General features: G+C 35.7%; 1 protein-coding gene across 7 annotated transcripts in view; it reads left to right on the top strand.

Moving 5' to 3' along the window:
* The window catches only part of ANKRD12 (ankyrin repeat domain 12), a 128,998-nt gene that overhangs the window by 14,256 nt on the left and 91,507 nt on the right, over positions 1 to 23,235 (top strand). For 4 of the 7 annotated variants that reach the window (XM_059409194.1, XM_059409193.1, XM_059409195.1 and 1 more), the window contains exon 2: positions 16,932 to 17,069. In XM_059409194.1, coding sequence (XP_059265177.1) covers positions 16,983 to 17,069 — 87 coding nt within the window. In that variant the 5' untranslated portion in view covers positions 16,932 to 16,982. Of the gene's footprint in view, positions 1 to 8,425; positions 8,503 to 16,931; positions 17,070 to 23,235 lie in introns of those variants that run through there. The other 3 variants (XM_059409192.1, XM_059409197.1, XM_059409199.1) reach the window with 3 other exon arrangements.

Below are 23,235 nucleotides of genomic sequence, written 5' to 3'. Positions count from 1 at the left end.
AGGCAGGCAGGGAGAGAGGAAGGGAAGCAGGCTCCCTGCTGAGCAGAGAGCCTGATGTGGGACTCCATCCCAGGACTCTGGGATCATGACCTGAGCCGAAGGCAGCGGCTTAACCCACTGAGCCACCCAGGCGCCCCTGGAATCAGAAGTTTTGAAAGGATAGGAGATCTGCATTGTCATCTAGCCTAACATTACTTTCAAAAAGAAACAGAAATACTGTGAGACATGATGAAGGTCAACCAAAAAGTCAGTGATAGGTCTCAGAATAGAGTCTTGGATTTCAAGTTCCAAGATGAAATCATGGATAACGGAATTGTAAGTTTCCTAACTGAATGACTCTTAAGGATTATTTAATTCTGTTGCCATAATTTAATCCTTTACTAGATGCCTTTTTTTTTTTTAAACAATTTTGAAGGGAACGTTTTCACCCCCAGAACAGCTGCAACTCAGGGAAAGCTGAAACAAGAAAAATGGAATTCTTATTCCATGATTATGGTCCTATCTTTTCTTTGAATGTAAAATTAGTGGTGGACTTAGAGGGCAGTATTTGAATATTTTATATGTATCAGTGACTGCTACGATATCATTTAATTACTTTCCATATCTTTATCAGTTTAGCTTTATTATTTTATAATATAGGTGAAAAATTTAACTTTAATTTTGTTTTTCAGTTGTATTTAGTCTAAAGTGAATGTTTTAGGGACTTCTAGACAAAAACGTAGACTGGGGAAGCTGCCTTTTTCAAATATGTGGAAATGCTAGATAAAAATAAAACAATAAAAAATGCACAGTGGAGTTTAAAAGCTAGAAATAGGAATCTGCAGGTGCCTGAAGTGGAAACAAGACTCATCATCATAATAGAAGACAGAAAGTGAAGCCCTTTTCTATAAAGGAAACAGATATTCCTCAACCGGTGAGCTTTAATGCAGTGGTGGAATTCAAAGGCCCAGGATTTCTGAATTCATGAGTGGGGTAAACAAACAAACAAAGAAACAAAGTCTAACTACCTGCCTGGGTTTATTTTTCCTGTCTTTTTATTTTCAACCTTTTTAGTATCCTTTCGTGGTTTCTCTTAGAAAGTATATTGCTGAATCTATTATCTAGCTGCAGAGATTTTTATCTTTTTGATTATGGAGTTTAATCCACTTTCATTTATTATAATTACACATTGGAAAGTATGTACATTCTGTTTACTAAACTTCTAGTTATTTTCTACAGTTTTTTAATCCTGAATGTGTGTGTGTGTGTGATGTATCTTCCCTCCAAACAAGACAAGTACTTTTTTTTTAAATTTTAAGACAAGTACTTTAATTGCTTTCTCACTGTCCTCTGGTCTTCATCCCTCCTCCACCACCAGTTTCCCAGTAGCCATGTGGATGTTGTGTTGAATTTTAGTTCGGTTGCTGGGGGTTTTCTTCAAGCATCCATCCATCCTTTTTCTTACTTTTTATATAAAATATGCTTTATTAATTATTTACTCACTCTTACTCACGTATATCATGTAGTGTCCTCACAGATTTATTTCACTTCCTATTTGAGTGCCTATATGAAAGCAGTTTCAACAGGGTGTTTGTATGTAAACATTCTAAGGCTTTTTATGCCTGAAAATATCTTTAGGCAACCCTCACTTTTAAATAATAGATTAGTTTAATTATAGATATTACCGCATTATCTTTTTGCTGCTAGTGCTGCTTTTTGTAAGTTCTGATATCTCTATCCATTTGATTTCTTTTCCTTTTAACATGACCTGTACTTCCTCCCTAGAAGATTTTGAGATTTTTGTCTTTTCCAATTTATAATGTGTCTGAGTGTAATTACTTTTCTGTCTTATTTCCTTCATTCATTCAGCCAATACTTATTCAGAAATCTGTGTGCCAGGATGTATTCCAGAAACTTTAATCTGAGGTCTTTCATCTTCTCAATTCTGAAAAATTATTGGTCATTTTTTCAAATATTTTGTTTTCTCCATTTTTTCTTTCTGTGAATTTTATTATATGTATTCTGCTGCTTCTAATTTATCTCTTAATTTTAATATTTCCCCTATTTTATTTGCTTGTTTTTTAAAAATCCCCTCTTTATGCCTTCTGCAGCTATCTTCTTTCTACCTGATCTTCTGGCTCATTCTTTGGCTTATCCATTCTATTATTTGTCAAATTTGTGAAGCTCTTTATTTCAGCCATTATACTTTTCTACTCTCTATTTCTTCCTTTTTTTTTTTTTTAAGGTTTTATTTATTTATTTGACAGATCACAAGTAGGCAGAGAGGCAGGCAGAGAAAGAAGGGGAAGCAGGCTCCCTGCTGAGCAGAGAGCCGGATGTGGGGCTAGATCCCAGGACCCTGAGATTGTGACCTGAGCTGAAGGCAAAGGCTTAACCCACAGAGCCACCCAGGTGCCCCTCTGTATTTCTTCTTGCTTCTATTTAATCTTACTTCATATTATCAATCTTGTCTTATCTCTGAGGATTTTGAATGCCTAAAAAATTGTTCCATAATTTTTCATACAGCGTACATAGTTTAGTTTGAGTTTAGATTTTATTCAAGTTCAGTGGAAAGTCAGTAAAAAAAATTTAAGCAGGGCAGTGGTTTCATCCAATTTGTAGTTTTAAAGGATCCTCTGCTGCCTGTAGAAGGTATACATAGGGGTGAGAGAGCAAGAAAGAAAGAGAGGAGGAAGGAAGAAGTGGGGTAAGAGTAAAAGCAATGGAAGTTATTTGTGAAGCTTTTGCAGTTAGCCTGTTCAAATGATAATAGTAACTTGGGATGGGTAGCAATCAAGATAAAAGGACATGGATTTAATTTGGGATATGTAGTAGAGATGGAGTCAACCTTTCTGGATTTTTGACTTAAGTGATGGGTAGATGGTGATGCCATTTCTTGAAATGGAGAAGATGGATGGGAGCGTGGAGGAGAAAATTTGACAGGAAAAATCAAGAATTCTCTGTAGTCCTATTTGGTTTCATATGCCTGTTAGACATTCATATGAAGATGTCAAACAGACAGTTGGATATACAAATATAGAGTTTTAGATAAGGATTAAAGGTACAGAGTTAGACGTCCTTGGCATTTAATGATACTTAAAGCCATGAATCTAGATTAGGTCATTTAGGGAGTGTGTTAAAAGAATAGAAAAGGGTCTAGGTGCTGTGAATTGTGTAAACCTGGCGATTCACAGACCTGTACCCCTAGGGCTAATACATTATACGTTAATTAAAATTTTTAAAAAAATTTTTAAAAGAAAGAAAAAAAAAGGGTCTAGGATCTAGTCCTGAAGCATTCCCAACATTTACAAGTTCTACAGAAGAGGAAATGTCAAGAAAAAAAAGTACCCTTTTTTTAAAAAGAGCTTGTTCTATTGTTTGCACAATTTTCAGCATAAAACATATACTATACTTTGTTTAACCATATTTTTGTAAATGGCCATTTAGGACTCCCCCCACCCACCGTGTTAGGACATACAAGTAATATTTCAGTGGACGTCTTTTTTTTTTCTTTATTTAAGATTTTGTTTATTTACTTGAGAGAGGGAGAGAGCACTTGAGTGGCAGGAGAAGAGCAGAGGAAGAGGGACAAGCAGACTCTGAGCCCACTGTGGGGCTTGATCTCACTACCCTGAGATCATGATCTGAGCCTTAATCAAGAGTCAGACACTTAACTGATTGAGCCACCCAGGAGTCCCAGATGTCTTTTTTTTTTTAATAACCTTTGCATATTTGTGTAGCACACATGTAGGATAAATTACTAAAAGTTGAATTATTAAGACAGAAGACTGCATTTGTATTTTAATGACTCAACCAAATTCCTTTCCGAAGAGGTTATCCCAGTTTCATCATCATCAGTGTATGAGCATTCAGGTTTCCCTGAACCCTTGCCAGCACAGCTTTAGTCTTTATCAAGTCTTTTTAGTGAAAAGGGTCTCATTATTTTATAGTTTTAAAATTATGAAATGGATTTGAATACTTCTTTGTGTTTTCTTGTTCTTTAAACTGCCTCTTTGTATCTTGTTTGTTTTTTGTTTTGTTTTTTTAGGGTAAGCTGTCTGTTTTCAAGTGATTTGTTTAGAATTCTTTGATTATTAGTCCTTTTCCATTTGTGTTGGAAATGTTTTCATTTGTTGTCTGATTTTTGCATTTCTAGTTTACAGGTTTTATTTAGGATAAATGACTTTCAAAGTCAAAATGACTTTCATCTTTTATATCACATTTTAGAAAAGCTTACCTATCTTAAAGAATTTTTTCGAGTTTTTGTTTTTTTTTTTAAGATTTATTTATTTATTAGCGGAAGAGAGAGCATGAGCACAAGCAGGAGGGACAGAAGGAGAGGAAGAGATAATCTCAAGCAGACTCCACACTGAGTCTGGAACCATGTAGGTCTCCATCTTGTGACTCTCAAAACCAGGAGTCAGAGGCTTAACTGACTGTACCACCCAAGCGCCCCTCTAGTATTTCTTGGCTTAATTTTTATGTTTATTTCTTTGACCCAGAAATCAACATTTTTAACTTGCCAAATTATTCTAAAATTTATTTGGTGAGAATTGGAAAGGTAATTTGACAAAAGATGATGGACCAAAATTTATTATAAAGCTATACAAAAAAGTATAAAAAATAAAATACTCAAATGCAAAAAAAACCAAACTATAGAATATTGGTACAAGAATGGAAAGACCAAGTACTGAAAAAGACTAAAAACCCAGACTAGAAGACAGGTTTGGGTACACAAGGGAATAAGAATGCTATTAAAAATTGGCATTACAGGTAGATGGGAAGAGTTAAATGTCAAAAGAAGTTAAAGGAAATAGCACTGAGTATATTTTCTGATCTTGAAGCAGAGATAGGTTAAGCCTAAAAGAAAAGGAATGATTCATAAGGAAAATGCAAGCATAAATATGTATTTTTGGTAGTATGTTGTACAGTCTGGGCACCTGTGTTCATAGCATTATTCACAGTAGTCAAGAGGTGGAGACCACTTCAGTGTCCGTCAGTGGATAAATGGATAAACTAATTGTGGTATATACATGCAGTGGATAGAGTATTAGTTCAGCCTTTGAAAGGAAGGAAATTCTGACACATGCTGTAAGATGGGTGAACTTTGAAGACATGCTGAGTGAAATAAGCTGGTCATAAAAAAACAAATACTATAAAATTTCACTTACACATGGTATGTAGGCAGTTAAATGTATGGAGACAGTAAAGTGGTGGTTACCAGTGGCTGGGAAAAGTGGAAATGAGTTATTGTTCAGTAGGTATAGAGCTTCAGTTGAAGCATGAAAAAGTTCTGAAGATGAATGGTGGTGATGCTTGCACAACAGTGTGAATATACTTAATGCCACGGAACCATACACTTAGAAGAAATAACAAGTGATTGAGGATGTAGAGAAAAGAGAATCCTTGTGCAGTGTTGGTGGGGATGTAAACTGGTGCAGTCACTATGGGAAACACCCTAGAGAGTCCTCAAAAAATTAAAAAGAGAGCTACTGTATGATTCAGCCATTCCAGTTCTAGGTATCTTTCCAAAAAAAGTGAAAACACTAACTCAAAAAGATTTATGCACTTCCATGTTTATTGCAGCATTATTTGCAATAGCCAAGAAACAGAAACAACCTAAGTGTCCATTGAGAACTGAACTAATTGAAGATGTATGTGTGTACGATGAAATATTATTCAGCCCTTAAAAGAATGAAGTCTTGCCATTTGCGGCAACATGGTGGGCCTTGAGGGCATTGCACTGAGTGAAATAAGTCAGATAGAGAAAGACAAATATCTCATATGATCTCACATGTGAAATTTAAAACAGAACAAAAACACAGAGCTCATAGATGCATAGAAAATATTGCTGGTTGCCAGAGGTGGGAAGTGGGGTGTAGGCAAAATAGGTGGAAGGTAAGTCAGCTTGTAAACAGATGGCTTCGCTAGTGAATTTTACCAAACATCCAAATAAGTTAATATCAATTCTTCTCAAACTCTTCCACAAAATAGAACAGGAGGGAATCCATTTTTTTTTTTTTAAGATCTTATTTATTTGTTTGACAGAGATCACAAGTAGGCAGAGAGAGAGGGGGAAGAAGGTTCCCCGCTGAGCAGAGAGCCCAGTTACAGGGCTCGATTTCAGGACCCTGGGATCACGACCTGGGCCAAAGGCAGAGACTTTAACCCACTGAGCCACCCAGGTGCCCCCAGGAGGGAATTCTTTCAAAATAATTTTATGGGGTCACCATTATCATGATTCCAAAGCCAGATAAGATAACATAAGAAAAGAAAAATTGCCACCGCTATCCCTGATGTGAATGTACATACAAAACTTCTCAATTATTAGCAAACCAAATTCAGCAGTATGCTAAAAGGATCATACATGATGATCAGATGGAGTTATTCCAGGTATATGGGGATGGATCAACATTCTCAAGTCAGCTAGTGTGATATATAGCACATTGAAAAATGAAGGGTAAAAGTCATATCTCAATATATGCAGAAAAAGCATTTGACAAATTTCAACATCCAGTTACGAAAAAAAAAAAAAAAACACTCAACAAAGTAGGTAGAGATGGAATGTGCCTCAACATAATAAAGGTCATCTGTGACAGGCTCAGAGCTAACATCAGAGTCAATTGTGGGAGGTTGAAACCATTTCATCTGCAATCAGGAGCAAGGCAGGGATGTCCATTCTTGCTGTTTTTTTCAACACGGTATAGGTAGTCCTAGCCAGAGCAGTTAGTCAAGGAAAAGAAATAAAAGACCTCTAAATTGGAAAGGAGAAAGTGAAACTGTCATTGCAGATGACATGATAATGTATATCGAAAACTCTACCAAAAAACTGTTAGATCTAGTAAACGAGTTCAGTAAAGTTTGGAGATATAAAATCATAAAAAATATGTTGCATTTCTATATATTAATGAACTATAAGAAAGAGAAATCAGGAAACAGTCCTATTTTACAATTGCATCAAAAAGAAAAAATTACCTAAGGATAAATTTAACCAAAGAGGTGAGGCCCTGTATATTGAAAACTAGAAGTTGTTAATGAAAGCAGTTGAAGATGACACAAATGGAGACATATCCTGTACTGATGGATTGGAGGAATCAGTATTATTAAAATGTCCATACTAGCCAAAGCATGCTGTAGATGCATGCCCCGAGAAATTCTTCTTTTACACTTCAAGGCTTTACAGTTGGACTAAGAATTAAATTTATGTGAGACAGATTAACAGGAGAAAAAGCCCAAAACTTTGTTATGTGCTGATGGAGGCCCAATAATGAAATGAAATCCAAGAAATGGGCAAGGCAGACAGTTTTTATACTTTTTAGACAAATACAGTAAATTTGTGAGGAATTGAGAGGATAAAGAAAACATGTTTGGGAACTTTATGTAGTAGGAATTTTAAGTGAAATTTGGGCTGAGTTAGTAGATTTGTTTCTACAGCTTTTTCATTTTTGAAGTCCCTATCGCTGATGATAAGGATGCCTTTTCACTTAGTACAGGGAGGGTGCCTTTTATATGGTAGATTTTTTCCTGCTTTCAGACACACAAAAGAGTGTAAGTATCCGTCCGTGCACTTTCCCAAGTAGCTGCAATTCAAAATAATATGCTGTTGTGGTAGATTTTGGGTGGCCTTACCTTGGCCCCTACAACACATACGCGCGTGCGCGCGCACACACGAATATCATTCAGCAATAAAAAAAGAATGAATTTGTCACAACATGGGAGCTCCATAAGGACAGTTGTATAAAGTAAAATAAGTCAGACAAAAAGGCAAACACTGTATGCTCTATCTTAAATTTGGGATCTGGAAAAAAAAACAGCAACAACAACTGACAAAAAAGTTCATGGATAAAGACAATAGTAGTTGCTAGAGGTGGGGGTAAATGGTGAGGGGGGTCACATTTAAAATAAAATTTAAAAATAAAAACAAATAAGTCATAAAGATGTAACGTACAGCATGGTGACAGCATAATTGTACAGCATGGATAATACTGTATTGCCAATTTGAAGTTCCTAAGAGTAAATCTTAAAATTTCTCATTATTAGAAAAATAATTTGCAACTGTGTATGGTGATAGGTGTTAACTAGACTTATTGTGATCATGTCACGATATATACAAATACTGAATTGTTACGTTTTATGTTTGAAACTAATGTAATGTTACATGTCATTATACCTCTATAAAAAAAAGTGGTAAATTCTATATTATGTATATATTTCACCACAATTTAAATTTTATATATATATTTTAAATTTAAGTTATATGTAATTACATATGCATAGTTATAATGACTATAATTTAACCACAATTTAAATTATTATAATTTAAATTTAAATTACATGTAATTATGTATATAAACAGGCATACTTCATTCTCTTGTACTTTGCTTTATTGAACTTTGCAGACATTGCCTTTTTTTTTTTTTTTTAAACAAATTAGATATTATGGCAACCTTGTGTGGAGCAGGTCTGTCAGTGCCATTTTTCCAACAGCCATTTGCTCTCTCTGTGTCTTTGTATCACATTCTGGTAAGTCTTGTAGTATCTCACACTTTTCCATTATTTGTCATGGTGTTCTGTGATCAGTGATTGCAACTCCAAACTCAGATAATGGTTAACTGTTTTTAGCAAGAAAGTATATTTTTAATTAAGGTATATCCATTTTTTCAACTTAATAGACTACAGTACAGTGTAAAACAACTTTCATGTGCACTGGAAAACCACCTGGAACTTTTTAAAATTGAAATAAAAGTCACGGGTGCCTGAGTGGCTCAGTGGGTTAAAGCCTCTGCCTTCTGCTGGGGTCGTGATCTCGGGGTTCTGGGATCGAGTCCCACGTTGGGCTCTGTGCTCGGCGGGGAGCCTGCTTCCTCCTCTCTCTCTGCCTGCCTCTCTGCCTACTTGTGATCTTTCTCTGTGTGTCAAATAAATAAAATCTTAAAAAAAGAAATAAAATCACATATGATTCCTATTTTAACCATTTTAAAGTGTACCATTTCGTGGTTTTAGGTATATTCACAATGTTTTGCAACCATCACCATTACCTAATTGTAGACCATTTTTAATTACCCAAAAGGAAACCTGTTTTCCCTCTACTCCCAGCCCCTGGCAGCCACTAAAGACAGCTTTTTAAAAAGTGGTGTTTATCTCCCTTCCCAGATATTCTGATTCAGTAGTTCTAAAGATAAAGCTAGACATCTGTATCTTAAAAACAACAACAACAACAAACCATTCTGCTTTGCTTCTGGTAGTCAGGTAAGTTTGAATTACCGGGTGGCATAAGCCCAAAAGAAGAGCATATTTTGAGTAAATTGAAATGTTCTAGAAGCAGTAATGTGAATTAAAGAGGATCTCATCAAAGCTAAAAACAAATGCCAACACAGTTTGATTGTCTTTAACTTACACTTGATCTTAGCCAAAAGGCCGAGAAGCGATTGATTGTCTTTAACTTAAAAGTCAGTTTTAGGCAGGGTTGAAGTGAGGGAAATAAACCATTTTATAAAATGTCAGTTTGTTGGGCGCCTGGGAGGCTCAGTGGGTTAAGCCGCTGCCTTCGGCTCATGTCATGATCTCGGGGTCCTGGGATCGAGTCCCGCATCGGGCTCTCTGCTCAGCAGGGAGCCTGCTTCCTTCTCTCTCTCTGCCTGCCTCTCTGCCTACTTGTAATCTCTCTCTGTCAAATAAATAAATAAAATCTAAAAAAAAAAAAAAATGTCAGTTTGTTGCATCTGTGTAGTAGATTTTAGTTAACTTTTACTCCATGTGGTCTGTATTCATCCATTGCTAAGTTTTGGTTTCAGTACTTTGTTCTGCTTATTTTCTCTTGGGTGTCCCCCCCCCCCCTTTTTTTTTAAGAACTTCTGCTTATCTTAGCACATTTAGAGGAAAGCTTCCTCTCTTCCTGCCACCATCATCATAGTAAAAATGCTTTTAAAGGATGAGTACTAATTGCCAACTAGGTATGGAGCTGTATGTACTAGTAAAGCTAAGCATATTTGATAATTGGGAAAGATTTGCTGACAGACTGAGTTTGATACCTTTTCGTTTTATAGCTAGAAGCCAAAGACAAATTCTAGTATTTTGTGATATCCCTGTGAAGAATTTTGGAGTCAAACTTATAATTTGGAAAATAGAGTGACTAGACTTATAATTGGAAGATAAAGTAACTAGAGCTAACAAAAAATAATGTTTAAAGCATTGATTCTGAGGGTCCACTGCTCACTGAATGCTATAAAACTATAAAGTGATCTCAAAATACAGAATTTTCTTTAGTTTCTTTAAAGGAATACTTCTGTGGATTTTCACTTTTACTTTATGTAATATTTTATGTCCATAGCATATAGCTTCACAGATTCCATCATCTACTTCTCTTCTCCCAAGTTCTCTTCCAGCCATACTACCAACTATGGGTGTTTTTTTTGTTTGTTTTTTTGTCCCCCCCCTCCCTTTCTTGCCAGTAGTCTACCAGTAGTATTTTTTTCTTCCTGGATTTTTTTCCTTTAACCCTCACTTGTTTTATCATATTGAGTAGCTTTTCCCTACAGACTGCTCCTAGGCTTATTTCCTTCTTGATTAGTTTTTCAAAGCATTTCCTCAATAAAGTTTGGCTTTTTTCTATGGGCGATTTTGTACTCTCTGCTAGGAAGATTTCTCCACATTGTTAGCCTTAGGATAAAGAGTAAGTCATAAATAAAAAAGAGCAACTTACTACAGTTTCCTGAAGAATCAGTTTTGTTATTATACCAAGAAGTCTGTCAAGCAAAACTTGACATTGCAGGTACCTCAGCCTTGAAGAAGGATGCTTATCTTTATCATTATTCATGTTGAGTTAGCTGTGTTGTTTGAATCTGCCCTTCATGTTATTAAATTAAAACTTAACATTAGTTTGGTCTAGACATTGCTTCTGGCTAAATTAGTTGTACTTGCTTGGTTAAACTTTACATTGTGGGTAGTGATAAGCATTTTTATCAATAGTTCTTGGCAAATTTCCAGGAACTGGATTTTTTAGGTACGTGTGCATTGTGTCTCAAAAATGGATCAGTTGGACTCCTTTTGCTAAAGCAAATGCATATGTAATCCAAAAAAGTGTGCTTATAGAATATTTTTCTACTAGAAAGAAGGATTGAGTAAGGTAGGTGGCTACCACCTTACATAGGTCAAGAGATTAAAGATACAGTAGTTTTCTTACAGTTACATGATTCTCTTCCTCATCCCTCCCCCTACCTCCCCACCCCACATCAGAAGCAATTTCTAGAGATTCCAATGAAGAAGGCTTTGAAAAATCAGTTTGGAAAATACTGTTTAAAGTTCTACTAAAAGATAAAGAATTGTGTAAAACTACAGTCGTTTTTTGCTTACAATCTAAAAGAAATATAATCCGTGGTTTCCAGCCTTCTTTTAAGACTATTTTAAACATAAAAATCTAGGGGCGCCTGGGTGGCTCATTGGAGCGAGCCTCTGTCTTCAGCTCTTGTCATGTGATGGAGCCCCACATGGGGCTCTCCGCTCAGCAGGGAGCCTGCTTCCCTTCTCTCTCTGCCTGACTCTGCCTGCTTGTGACCTGTGTCTGACAATAAATAAATAAAATCTTTAAAAAAACATAAACTTAAAAATCTACAGAAGGCAATAATTGAGGAAGCAATAAATTTTCTACCTAGAGTGGAGGGAAAAATAAACTTCCAGAGAAGCCAGTGTTAAAGGTGATAATTAAGAGGCAGTGACCAGAAACTAAGAGTTGCTGCATATACTTTTCACAAAAATGGAAACAGATTAATCAAAGAGAAGAAAGCTGTGGAGCATTTATGGCATAGTAACAATCAGTAAAATAAAATAAATATGATACTGGTGTTTGAGTGCTTTTTAGGATCAATTTTGTAAGTTAAAGTACTCTCATAAAGAGTTATCTTGTGGAGAAAGGAAATAACAGTTAAAAAAAAATTTAATGAGGGCACCTGGGTGGCTCAGTGGGTTAAGCCGCTGCCTTCGGCTCAGGTCATGATCTCAGGGTCCTGGGATCGAGTCCCGCGTCGGGCTCCCTGCTGAGCAGGGAGCCTGCTTCCCTCTCTCTCTCTCTGCCTGCCTCTCTGCCTACTTGTGATCTCTGTCTGTCAAATAAATAAAAATTAAAAAATTAAAAAAAAAATTTAATGATACTCTCAGGCTGCTTACTGTAGGTATTTTTTAAATTAACATGATATCTCACACACCCACATGCATGCATTTAATGTAAACATATGTATGGCTTAATATCATAGAGAAATACCTGGTCTTAGATTATGAAATGAGTCCTTATGAGAACTTTTATAATACCAGTAAAAATACTCACTAATTTGTTTTGAAATTTTCCTAATGATAAGAACCACTAGGATACTTAGTACAAAGTACAAATTCTTGGTTCTATTTCAACCTATTAAATGTGTATTTTAACAAGCGTGCCAGGAAATTTTTATTAAGTAGGGCTACATTAAACTGAAAACCTTTTGCACAGCAGAGCAAACAGTGGAAAAGGCATGCCTTTGGAATGAGAGAAAATATTTGCCATACATTAAGGGATTAATGTCCAAAATATGTACAGCTCAGTGGCAAACAAACTCTATTTGAAAATGGACAAAGGACCTGAACATTTCTCCAAAGAAGACACACAAATGGCCAAGTAAATGAAAAGGTGCTCAACATTACTAATCACAAGAGAAATGGAAATCAAAACCATGATGAGATCTCACCTTATACCTATTAGGATGGCTGTTACCAAAAAGACAAGAGATAGCAAGAGTTGGTGACCATATGGTGAGAAAGGTCCCTTATACGCTCTTGTTGGAATGTAAGTTGGTGCAGCCTCTATGGAAAAGAAATGGGGGTTCCTCAAAAAAAAAAAAATGTAACTGCTATTGGATCCAGCAATCCTATTTTTAAGTATATACCTAAAGGAAATGAAATCAGTACCTCTAAGTGATATTTCTGCTCATGTGTTGCAGCATTAGTCATGATAGCCAAGTGTAGAATCGGCCTTAATGTCTGTTGATGAATGAATGGGTAAAGAAAATATGGTCTTTGTATTTACAATGGAATATTGTTCAGCCATTGAAAAAAGGAAGTCCTTCCATATGAGCCAACATGGATGAACTTGGAGGACATTACATTAAGTGAGATAAGCCAGAGACAGAAAAATAAATACTGCATGATCTCACTTACGTGTGGAATCTAAAAATGAACTCACAGAAGCAAAGAGTAGAATGGTCGTTGCTGGGGATTGGAGGCAATCGGGAGATGTACAGCATGCTGACTATAGTTAATAATGTATTATATTTGAAATTTTCTAAGAGTATAGACTTCTGTGCTCTTACTATACACACATAGATAAACGTTAATTATGTGATGTGAATGTTTTAATTAGCTTGATTGTGGTAATGGTTTTATATATATATATATGTATATACACACACATATATATGTATGTATGTATGTATAGATATAGAAAGTTACACATTTTACACCTTAGATATATATGGTGTTTATCAGTTATACCTCAGTAAAGCCAGGGGGGAAAAGATGATGAGGTGTGATGAGAGTGTACATTCTTGCCTCATTGTTGATCTTAGGAGACAAAGCATTCAAGTTCTACTCTTTTCCTTCCCCCCCCCCCCAAGATTTTATTTATTTATTTGACAGAGATCACAAGCAGGCGGAGAGCAGGCGGGTGGTAGGAGGGGTGGGGGGGCACGGGGGGAGAGCAGGCTCCCTGCTGAGCAGAGAGCCAGATGTGGGGCTCTATCCCAGGACCCTGGGATCATGACCTGAGCCAAAGGCAGAGGGTTTAACCCACTGAGCCACCCAGGCGCCCCTCAAGTTCTACTCTTTTACTGGGAGTTGTTTGCCATTGACAAGTATTAACTTTTATCAGATGCTTTTTCTGTATCTGTTGAGACTATCTTTTTTTGTTTTTTGGGTTTTTTTTTTTTTCCGCTTTTAGTCTGTTAACAGAGTGAATTGCATAGATTGATTTTCACACAATAAGCTGACCTTCAGTTACTGGGATAAATCCCACTTGTCATGGTGGATTGTCCTTTTTATACATTAAAGATTTTTTGGTAAATGATCATGAGCTTTTATATTGATCTGTAGTTTGTTTGTGTCTAAGTAGGCTCTGGACACATCATGGAGCCCAACATAAAGCTTGAACTCTCAACCCTAAGATTAAGACCTGAGCTGAGATCAAGAGTCCGGCAGTTAACTGACTGAGCCACCCATGCGCCCCAATTATTTTAAATTTATTAATGTTTGTTTTTGACCCATGACATGGCCTATCTTATTTGTGCCCTTGAGAATGAACATTTTCCTGTTACTGGGCATATTTTTGTACAAAGGTCAGTTAGATCCAATTGACTTGAATTGATGGCATTTTTCAGTTCTTTTTTATGCATTTTGATTTTCTGTCTTATTGAGAGTAGTTGAAGCTTTCAACTACAATTATGAATTTGTCTATTTCTCCTGTCAGTTTGGTCAGTTTTTGCTTCCTGTATTTTGAAGCTCTGTTGCTAGTTGCATACACATTTAGTGAACTGATCTTTTATCAGGGTGTAATATGTAAAATTACCCTTTGCTCTGAGATCTGTTTTGTCTAATATTAATGTAGTTACTCTAGCTTTCCTTTGATTAGTGCTTGCTTGCATGGCATATAATTTTTCCATTCTTTTACTTTTAACCCACCTGTATTATACATGTGAAGTAAGTCTCTTGTAAATAGCTTATAGTATGGCCATTTCCCCCTTTCCTTCTGATAGTCTCCTTTTTTTTTCTTTTAAATTTTCTGTCTGTCTATTTATTTAATTCTAGCTCAGTTAACATACAGTGTTACAGTAGTTTCAGGTATACAGTCTGACATTCTTTTTAAATTCGTGTGTTTAGTTCATTTGCATTTCATATCATTTTTGGTTTGTTTGGATTAGGTCTACCATTGTTTTGTTTGTTCCTTCTGTTTTTCATTCCTCAGTTTTATTTTCCTGCCTTCTTTTTGGTTATTTGTATATTTTAAGGTATTCGGTTTTTGTTTCCCTGATGTGATTTTGATTATCATTTGTGTATCATTTGTATATTCGTTGCTCCAGCAGTTACATTATATAGCATGGGCTCAGAACCTAAATGTATATTAAATGTTTAATATTTATGGATCAAAGTAATATTTTTAGAATCTAATTTTGATTTTGATTGTTCTGAGATTTTCCAAATAAAGTTATTGAAAGACAATATAAGCTTTTTCTGACATACAGTCCATTAATAGAATATTATTGCTATGTATAATTTTCTTAAAAATACTCAAGACAGTACTAAATTCACCAGTAACTTGCTTTGCTTGATCTACAAAGGAGATAATGCTTTATCTTTATAGTTTCACCTAGACTAATGCCTGTTGATACTATGCATATCCATTCTATTTTTGAGTCAGAATTTTTCTGTTTATGTATGACTCATAACCGTAACTCTGTAAGCTTTACACAAGGCTAGATTTGAGGGTGGTGCTATGTTTAAATGATTCTGTTTAAATGGTTATAGTTGAAACAGTTGAATGATCCCAAGGTAAACTGTGCATCATGTGTGTAGTATCAAAAAGATTTCTTTATTCAAGTTTATTTCTTCCTCTATAAATGAAAGATTTTAACTATTTGAATTCTGGCAGGTTTTTTTTGTTGGAATGTATTCTAATTTGGCTGTTTTCAGATTAATTTAATCTGAAATAGTTTTGATAATTTAATAGTTGTGATAATTTACAAATAGTTTTGATAATCTAATAGTTTTGATAATTTACAAGTTAAGTCATTCATTTAAGGGATTTTGGGGTTTGTTTTGCCTATTGAAATCAAACATTTTAAAGCACTGTAGAACAATTTGAAGAATACAGAAGATGTTATTAATCCTCTGTTCAAGGTGTCTGGGTTTTAATAATTCACATAGATGCTAGAACTTAGCTTACTTAGACCTGTAATATCCATCTATAGGAAATTTATTGCATGAAATAATTAAAAATTAGACTTAACATTCTGCTTAATGTTGTGGTCTAAGTAATGCTCCTGTTGGCCAGCAACTTCAGTCTGTCCCAGTGCTGTGCAGTAGAGCTCTCTGTCATAGTAGAAATAAATATATGTCTGTATTGGACAGCAGTTACTTAAATTTTAGTTAATTTAACTTTCAGCGGCCACATGTAGCTGATGGGTCATTAGCAACACTGGTCTAGTCTCATAGCTTCCTTTTTTGTATGTAAAACTCCCTTCTTGGAATTTTTTTGCATTTCTAATGTAAGCTTGTATGTAAGCATAAACTTCTAAGAAGGCTCTTGACCTGCTGCAGAACAGGAAACAGAAGATTGATCAAATTAGAAAGAAAATGGTATATGACAAGATAATTACAGTATGATAAACATTAAGCAAATGAATAGGTTGATAAAATGACTAACTGCCTAGGAATGTCTGGGAGTTGAGTGAAGAATAAACACTCCAGGAATTTTAAGTAGGAATGGTTTCAAAATTTAAGTTAATTTAAAAATAAATTAGATATTATAAAATTGCAATCAAACCTATCAGATTCTTCGTTGGGTCTTTAGAACTAAATTCCAGAGCAATGCAGAACTACCAGAGAATCTGCTACAACCTTCTACCTCTAGAAACAGGCTGAAATTATTAACCCTTTGTTACTGCTTTCACTTCTACTAATTGTTGTTCCTTGGAAAACTGCATATTAGATATTAGTTTAGAGAAGGTGGGAAAAAATCTAAAAGTATTTCTCTTCTTTTCAGAGACAAGCTGAGTGGACTTTAATTTGATGCTCAAATTCTTAAGTGACAACTTAATTTAGGCCAGGACTTACAGAGACACAGAGTAACAAATTGCATTAATCGTGGTATATACCTTTAAGTAGGTTTCATTGTGTATGTATACAAATAACTCTTATATATCCATTCTTTACAGATCCAGGATGAGAAGACTGATAAAAGAAGAAGCTAGCTGAACAGCTATAAGATGCCCAAATCTGGGTTCACAAAACCAGTTCAGAGTGAAAATTCTGACAGTGACAGCAATATGGTAGAAAAACCATACGGAAGAAAGGTATATGATTATACTAAAGATGTGTTGACTCTTTTGAAATTGGGAAAAACTCCCCATTTAGTATTTTTAGTAATTACCCATAAAATAAAAAGCAGTTGGATGCCAGATAAATCCAAACCATTTATCTAAAACCCTGAGAATTAAATTGGATTCCTAAGAAAAAGGTTGTCTTTCATTTGCTGAGATAACACAGTTACTAATGTGGCATATTTACTTAAATAATCATTGAAATAGTGTGGGAAAAAAAAAAAATCCAAGACCTCACAATCATTTGGCATTTCTTTCTCCACCTCCTGACCCCCAGTAGCAAAAAACACATATACAGTTGCAATTCCAATTTCCATGTGTTAACCTTGGATAAATTTACGCAACTTTTCCAGCCTCGGTGTCTCTCTGTATTGGAGGACACATACTTCAGAGAACTGTTGTGACAGTGAAATGGCATTAAGTATGGTGCCTAATGTAATACTTGTTACATACTATATGCTTAGTAAATGTTAATAGTTTTTGTTGTTTATTATTAGTCATTGCCGATGACCGTGATTCTTTCTATGTCTATCCTTCTTCATTCCTATTTAATTTAGGCCCTCAAAACCTTCATTTAGATTTTGCAGTTGTCTCCTAACTGGTATTACTCTCCTTTATCTAGTTAATTTTATACATTATCTTTGGATTTTCCTTTTTGGTTTTTTGTTTTTTCTTTTAAGTCTTTTTCCCCCTAAGTCATTTTCTTATTGAAGGACGTCTGAAATGTTTCCGGTTTTTGGCAAGTATGAATACAGCTGTGATGAACATTTGTACACAAATCTTTTTTTTAATCACTTTTTTGAGGTATAATTTATATACCCTTGAAATTCAATCATTTAGTGTATAATCCAGTGATTTTTAGTAAATTTATAAAGCTGTACAGCCATCATCACAGTCCAGTTTGCTAAATGATCCTCATGCCCATTTGCGTTCAGTCCCTATTTCCACACCAACTCCCAGACAATCCCATATCTACTTTCAAAGTCAGGAATTTTAAGTATACAGACTTTGTTGTTTTCAAAAACTGTTTTGGCTATTCAGGGTCCTTTACATTTCCAGGCAAATTTTAGGATTAGCTTGTCAGTTTCTACAAAAAACCTACTGGGATTTTTATAGGGATTTTATTGAATAGATCAGTTTGGATAGTATTGACATCTTAACAGTATGCCTTCCAGTGCATCACCCCAGAATATCTCTGTTTATTAATATCTTCAGTTTCCCTGAGCAATACTTTATAGTTTTTAGTGTATAAATCTTTCTTGTACTTCTTTTGTTCAATTATTAGTGTTTTACTCTTTTGGATGCTGTTTTAGTTAATTTCTTCATGGATTTTTCATTGCTAGTGTAAGAAATACAGTTGATTTTTATATAGTGATTTTTGTATTCTGTGACCTTATTGAATTCATTTATTGGTTCTAAAAGTTTGTGGATTCCTTAGGATTTTCTACAGATGGGATCATGTCTTCTCCATATAAAGATAATTTTATTTCTTTTCCAGTATAGATACTTTTTTTTTCTTGCCTGATTGTACTGGTAATCTCTGCCTTTGATTAAAATGATCCATTTACATTTAATATAATTATTTATAGGGTTGGTTTTATATCTGCCATTTTTCTCTGTGTTCTTTTGTTTCATATTCTTTTCTTGTTTCTCTCTGATCTATGCTGCCTTTTTTTTATTCTAAATATTTTTCAGTGTACTATGTAAATTTCTGACTTCTTAAACTTATTAAATTTCTGATCTCTTGAATTGTAATCTTAAGAGGTTGCTCTCTGGATTATACTATGCATCTAACTGAATTAATATTGACTGACTTCTAGTAAAATATAGCAGCTTTGTTCCTGTACAGTTCCATTTCCTCCCCCTTTTTGGTGTATTTATCTGTAGATTCAACAACATTTGTTATCAACCCCAAAATAGATTGGTACAGTTTTATTCAGTCTTTTAAAGAAGTAAGATGTATGTATTCATACAGTTCTCTTTGCCTACCAATTTACCAGTTTGGTCACTCTTAATTTCTTCTTCTTTTAGACTCAAGTTACTGTCTGGTTGTTAATTCCTTCCAGTCTCTTAGAATTTCAGTATTTACTATAAGACAGATCTTTAGCCATGATTAGATTTCTCAGTCTTCATTGCTCTAGGAATATCTTGGTTTTGCTGTATTTTAAAAACAGCTTTATTGAGATAAAATTCACATAGCATATGATTTACTTATTTAAAGTGTACAATTTATAGTCTTTAGTATATTTACAGAGTTGTGCATTTATCTCTACTATTGATTTTAACACATTTTCACCCAAAAAAGAAACCCCCATCTATCCACCAGCGGTCACTCCTCATTCATCTCCCAACTAGCACAGGCCAAGGCAGTCACTAATCTACTTTCTGTCTTTGTGGAATTGCCTATTCTGGATGTTTCATACAAATTGACTTACAGAATTGTGGTCTTTGGTGACTTCTCAAAGGGCAGTTTTTTTGGATATAGATTTCTTAGTTGACTTTTTTTTTAAAAAAAAGATTTTATTTATTTATTTGGCAGACAGAGATCACAAGTAGGCAGAGAGGCAGGCAGAGAGAGAGAGGAGGAAGCAGGCTCCCTGCTGAGCAGAGAGCCCGATGTTGGGCTCCATCCCAGGACCCTGGGATCATGACCTGAGCCAAAGGCAGAGGCTTTAACCCACTGAGCCACCCAGGCACCCCATTAGTTGACTTTTTTAAAGAAAATGAATATCTCCCTACTTTCTTGCTTTAACTGTTTGTACTAAGTCAGCTATTTTGAAGATACCCTTGTGAAGATGATTTTTTTTTTTTCATTGTGTCTCTCTCTTTGACTGTCACATGCTTCGGATTCCCCTGTATTTATTCTGTTTGGGGTTTCTTGAGCTACTTAGATCTGTAAATTAGTTTTCATGAAATTTGGAGTATTTAATTTACTGATTTTTTTTATTTTCAATCTCACATCTGCTTTTAAACATTTCTTTCTTTCTTTCTTTTTTAAAGATTTTATTTATTTATTTGACAGAGATCACGAGAGGCAGGCGGTGGGGGGGTGAGCAGGTTCCCTGAGAGCCTGATGTGGGGCTTGATCCCAGGACCCTGAGATTATGACCTGAGCCAAAGGCAGAGGCTTAATCCACTGAGCCACCCAGGCCCCCCTGCTTTTGAACATTTCTAATACATTTTCATTCACTGCTTTTCAAATCCAGTATTGCCATTTGGCCCTTCTTGTAATTTTTTTTTCATTAGCATTTTTTATTTGATAAGTCATTTTTGTCATAAAATGTTTTATTTCTTTATAGTAACTGTCAAATCTAGTATTTGGGCTTAGAGAATTTCTACTGAATACTTTCATCCTTGGTTTTTTGTATGTCTTAATTTTTATTGAAAACTGGACAATTTAGGTCATATACTGTAGCACTTCTGCAATTCTGGTTCTCATTATTTCCCACCTGAAAGTTGTAACTGTTGCTGAGTTTTTTAATTTATTTATAACAAAGTGTTAGGAATTTATCTGCAGTATTTGTCTCAACCACTGGCATCCATTTTTTTTCTTTTTCTTTTCCAGTCTTGTTTGTGTCTACACAGACACAGGGTTACCCTGTGTCTGTGTAGCTTAGTCAGCAGCAATTGATTTGTCAGAGGTTGTACTCAAATACCAGGAGCCAGTAAGACTTCCACCTTCTACTGGCAGACTTGCCTGTGTGTTAGGGAGTGCATTTATTATTCAGGCATTTTTGTTTTGTTTTGTTTTAAGATTTTATTTATTTATTTGATGGAGCACAAAGAGGCAGAGCAGCAGGCAGAGGGCAAGGGAGAAGCAGGTTCCCAACTGAGCAATGAACCCAGTGCAGGGCTCGATCCCAGGACCCTGGGATCATGACCTGAGCCAAAGGCAAACACTTAACTGATTGAGCCACATCGGTGCCCGTGTTCAGGCATCTTTGAAATCTGCCCTGGCATTTACTTCCTGTTGGGCTCATCCAGGTCTTCCCTTTGCTTGCGTGCAGTCAAGGATATGTAGAGAACTTGGGCCCTCCCATATTGCCTCTGCTTGTACACACAATCTCCCAGTCAGTGAGGGATATATAGATTACAACTTTAGGCTAATAGGATTACGTGTTGTGCCCCTTCCAGTTGTTACCTACCCTGTTTGCTATTTTTATAAACAGTGCAGCTGGGTGTGGGCTTTTGGCTTTCTATACCAATTCAAGTTACAGTCTCTTGCAGCATAGATGCTGGTTTTCATTGCCAACCCCACCCTAGTAGCACTTCATGCAAGCTAAGCATCAGCCAGGGAATGAAAGCATTCCCCAGGCAAGAATACCAGACACTCACTGTTCTTATCCATAGTTAAGCTGTTATTCTTGAGGGGAAAAATGCTTCTCAATTTGTTGCTTTTTTTCAATTTCTAGAGACTTGAAGTGGTTGTTTTTGACAATTGTCTAGATTTATAGTTGTTTCTTGGGGAGGTAAGTTGCCAGGATCTTCACTCCACCATAGATAGGTTTCCCCAAATGTATTTTAATGCACCAGATGTGACAAATCTTAAGCAGAATGATTTCATTATTAGTGTTATCTAACAAACCTTACATGGGATTCCTAGTGTGTTATGTACTCTTTTATGACCATAAGAATAAAACAAAAGGTGGTTAAGGCATGATTTAAATCTTTATGAAGACTCTTAACTGTACTCTTTCTGTTTGTCTGAAATGTTTTGCCCTCAGGACCCCTTCAGCATAATCAAAGATCCCAAAATGGGGTGCCTGGGTGGCTCAGATGATAAGCCTCTGCCTTTTGCTCAGGTCATGATCTCCAGCTCCTGTGATTGAGTCCCACATTGGGTTCCCAGCTCATGGGGGAGCCTGTTTCTCCGTCTCTCCTTGCCTCACCCCCTGCTTGTGCTCTCTCTGTCTCTTTCTCTCAAATAAATAAAATTTGGGAGGAAATAATTCCAAAAAGCTTTTTTATATGTGGGTATATCTGTTAATATTTGTAATATGAGGGGCGCCTGGGTGGCTCAGTGGGTTAAGCCTCTTGCCTTCGGCTCAGGTTATAGTTCTCAGGGTCCTGGGATCGAACCCCACATCGGGCTCTCTGTTTGGCAGGGAGCCTGCTTCCCCTTCCCTCTCTGCCTACCTTTTTGCCCACTTGTGATCTCTCTCTGTGTGTCAAATAAATAAATAAAATCTTTGAAACAATTTTAAAAAAAGATATTTACAATATCAGAAATTTGAACTGAGAAAAAATTAAATGTATATTAACTGGTTTTAAAAAGCAGTAAAACTATTATATTTACACACATTTATTTTTATGGAAAACAACAATATATTTCAAAACAAGAAATATTAGAAGTGTCCTTTGTTTTGCACATGGCTATTAATGTCTGATTTAACAGAAGCCTACCAAATTCTCATCTGCTTCTGCATGCAATGTATTTAGATATCACTTGTCATGTAGGCTCTAGAAAACTCTAGTATGTATTCTTGAGAGAATGACCAAGGTGCAGCAACAGCTTAGAATTATTGTGAGCATATTTCTGACCTTGAAGATCCTCTGAAATGGTCTCAGGTACCATACTTTGAGAATTGGTCTACCATTATGAAGCACATTAATGGAAGTACTGAGTATACAATGATGGGACAAAATGGAAGTATTGAGTGTACAATGATGGGACAAAAAGGAGAGAAGCAGTCAGCTGTAGAGAGTTCAGGGATGGTTTCACAATAGAAAAGATAATATGCTTTCTCAAGGATGGATGAATATGTGGCCAGCAGGAACGTAGAAGCAGAGGGACAGTCCAAGATGTAAAAAAAACATGAATCTTAACATTACAGTAGTATATATAAAATTAGGATGTAGCCTGTGGATGATGGATTGTAGGAAATGAACATTAGACAGGGGCTGGTTCATTATGGCCTTATGTGTCTTGCCAAGGAACTTGAAATTTGTTCTGTAGCCATTGAGTCAAAAGGGAAGGGCCATGGTAGAGAGCAGTTAGTGTTACTTTAAAAATCCAAGCAAAGGCAGTGTGGACAGTGGCTATGGGGGTAGAAGTTGGCAGATCTAAAAGATGCTGAATAAATTAAACTTGAGTATGTAGAAGGAGTAATCTGTGTCCACCCTGAGGTTGATTGAATTA

This window comes from Mustela nigripes, chromosome 8, assembly GCF_022355385.1.
Source record: "Mustela nigripes isolate SB6536 chromosome 8, MUSNIG.SB6536, whole genome shotgun sequence".
NCBI lineage: Eukaryota > Metazoa > Chordata > Mammalia > Carnivora > Mustelidae > Mustela > Mustela nigripes.
The sequence above is the reverse complement of the archived record's forward strand: the minus strand, read 5'-3'. Positions and strand labels throughout refer to the sequence as shown.